This window comes from Leptonychotes weddellii, unplaced genomic scaffold (assembly GCF_054177405.1).
Source record: "Leptonychotes weddellii isolate Sample4059 unplaced genomic scaffold, ASM5417740v2 HiC_scaffold_31, whole genome shotgun sequence".
In the NCBI taxonomy this organism is placed as follows: Eukaryota; Metazoa; Chordata; class Mammalia; order Carnivora; family Phocidae; genus Leptonychotes; species Leptonychotes weddellii.
The window spans coordinates 20,710-23,000 of record NW_027906847.1 but is presented as its reverse complement, the minus strand read 5'-3'; the positions used below and the strand labels follow the sequence as shown (position 1 = coordinate 23,000).

Here is a 2,291-nt window from a genome sequence, read left to right as displayed (position 1 = left end):
AGCAATTGAATGTGAAATTCTCAATCTCATCAAGAGAATATGCCCTCCAAAAGTAGAAGAAAGGCTTTCCATTTATAATACAACTCAGATACTCAGGATGTAATTTCAGATCAAGACTTCTCTTTGCTTTCTTATTTATGTTTTGAGTTTCCAACACTGTGCTATCGATATAGGACATTTGATGTTTGTCTTCAGGTGGGTGGGTGGCTGAAAAATGAATATGATAAAAACAAACTTCACCGTGACTGAATTTGTGTTCCTGGGGCTCTCGTCTCAGCCAAAGATGCAGCTCATTCTTTTTATTATGTTCTTGTTCTTTTATTTATTAACAGTGGTGGGGAATATTATAATTATCACTATTATCCAGATAGAACCTCGCCTCCAAATGCCCATGTACTTCTTCCTCACTAATTTATCCTTTCTGGATATCTGCTACACATCCACTAATGTCCCACAAATGCTGTCCAACATGATGGGAAAAAAGACCATCCCATTCTCTAGCTGTGCTACTCAGATGTACTTCTCCCTCTCCTTTGGAATGATTGAGTGTGTTCTCCTTGGGGTCATGGCTTATGACAGATATGTAGCCATTTGCCATCCTCTCCATTATACTATCATTATGAACCAAAGCATCTGTGTCCAATTGGCAGCCATTTCTTGGTCCAGTAGCTTCCTGAGTTCCATGGTTATCAATGTCCTCACCTTGAGTTTGCCCTACTGTGGGCCCAATGTCCTGAATCACTTTTTTTGTGAGGTCCCTTCCATCTTGAGGTTGGCTTGCACTGACACCTCATTTACTGAGCTGGTTGTTTTTATCTTCAGTATCATCATTGTCTTCATCCCTTTTCTCCTCATTGTTGTTTCCTACACCCGAATCCTTCTATCAGTTCTCAGGATACAGTCAGCCTCTGGGAGGCATAAAGCACTGTCCACCTGTGCCTCCCACCTGACAGTGGTGGTCTTATTCTATGGAACTGCCATTTTCATGTACATGAGACCCCAGTCAAAGTCCTCCAGGGCTGGGGGCAAGATCATTGCGGTGTTCTACACTGTGATCACACCCATGCTCAACCCCTTGATCTACAGCCTAAGGAACCAGGATGTGAAAGGAGCTTTAAGGAGAGCTATTGCAAAACAGAGGACATGAAGTGTCTTAATGGGACACTAAAGTTAATTGTTAATCTATGATAACTGACTTCTGAATATGAAGTGAGACCATAAATAAGACCTTGGACAGTCAATGTTTCTCTTGCTATTCATAAAGGACACATAAATCCAGCTGCAAACTCAACAGGAAACATTAATGCCCCAAGGACAAATGATGGCTTTAATGTGTGAAAACAACTCCCTTTATTGAGTGACTATTTGCTTACTCCCTGAGAAATCTTGGTTCTCTAAAATCATAGACTATCTGAAATTAATTGCTTGAAATTATAACCGTAAGATGAAAAATCTTATTCCAATCTGAAGGATCTAAAACATCTTCATATAGAGAAACATTCTAAATTTTTAACTCAAGTAGAGAACTTCAGATAAGGGTTTTTGGATGTAAGATTTCACATCTGTCTTAATTTTGTAGTTTACAAGGAAACAAGACTGCATCTACTTTGTGGTTGAGACCAATTTTTGAACCCTTTACATATAGCCCTGTTTTGCAACAAATCTGTCCAAATATTGCTTCATTTAAATTTCATTCAGCAGCCAGACCATGCAGGGCTGAGATGCCTGTGGTAGGAGTAAATATTTATTCTTAGTAAAATGTAAGTATTATAAGGAAGGTGATATGACACAACTTACGTTTTTGAAAGGTTTTCTGGTTGCTGTGTGGAATATATATATATATATCTCAGAAGTTTATGGAAATGAATATTTCTTGAGTTTTAAAGCTTTTCAACCAGTGGTATACTTATTTTTTATTTTTTTTTAAATTTTATTTATTTACTTGAGAGAGAGAATGAGAGAGAAAGCATGAGAGTAGGGAGGATCAGAGGGAGAAGCAGACTTGCTGCTGAGCAAGGAGCCCAATATGGGACTTGATCCTGGGACTCCAGGATCATGAACTGAGCCAAAGGCAGTCGCTTAACCAACTGAGCCACCCAGGGGCCCCTCAACCAGTGGTACCTTTAAAAAGAATTATTTTTTGAATTAAGAGAATAGAAAAAATAATTTAGCATTATTATACTTAATAAGCCTAAATATGGCCTTTGATTAACATGTTATTAAGTTAGATACCCTCTTTCTAAAATTTTCTCACTTGTTTTATAATTTAGAATAAAATAAAAAGAGTGTAA

General features: G+C 37.8%; 1 protein-coding gene across 1 annotated transcript; it reads left to right on the top strand.

The window, feature by feature from the left end:
* The first annotated feature begins 214 nt into the window (after positions 1-214).
* LOC102733240 (olfactory receptor 2G3-like) lies at positions 215-1,147 on the top strand. Its single transcript, XM_006728571.2, has one exon. It carries the CDS (start codon positions 215-217, stop codon positions 1,145-1,147), a length of 933 nt encoding a protein of 310 aa, XP_006728634.1.
* The last annotated feature ends 1,144 nt before the right edge of the window (positions 1,148-2,291 follow it).

What these genes read in the sequence shown, in the direction of transcription:
- LOC102733240 (XM_006728571.2), top strand. Translation starts at nt 215, where the DNA reads ATGAATATGATAAAAACAAACTTCACCGTGACTGAATTTGTGTTCCTG.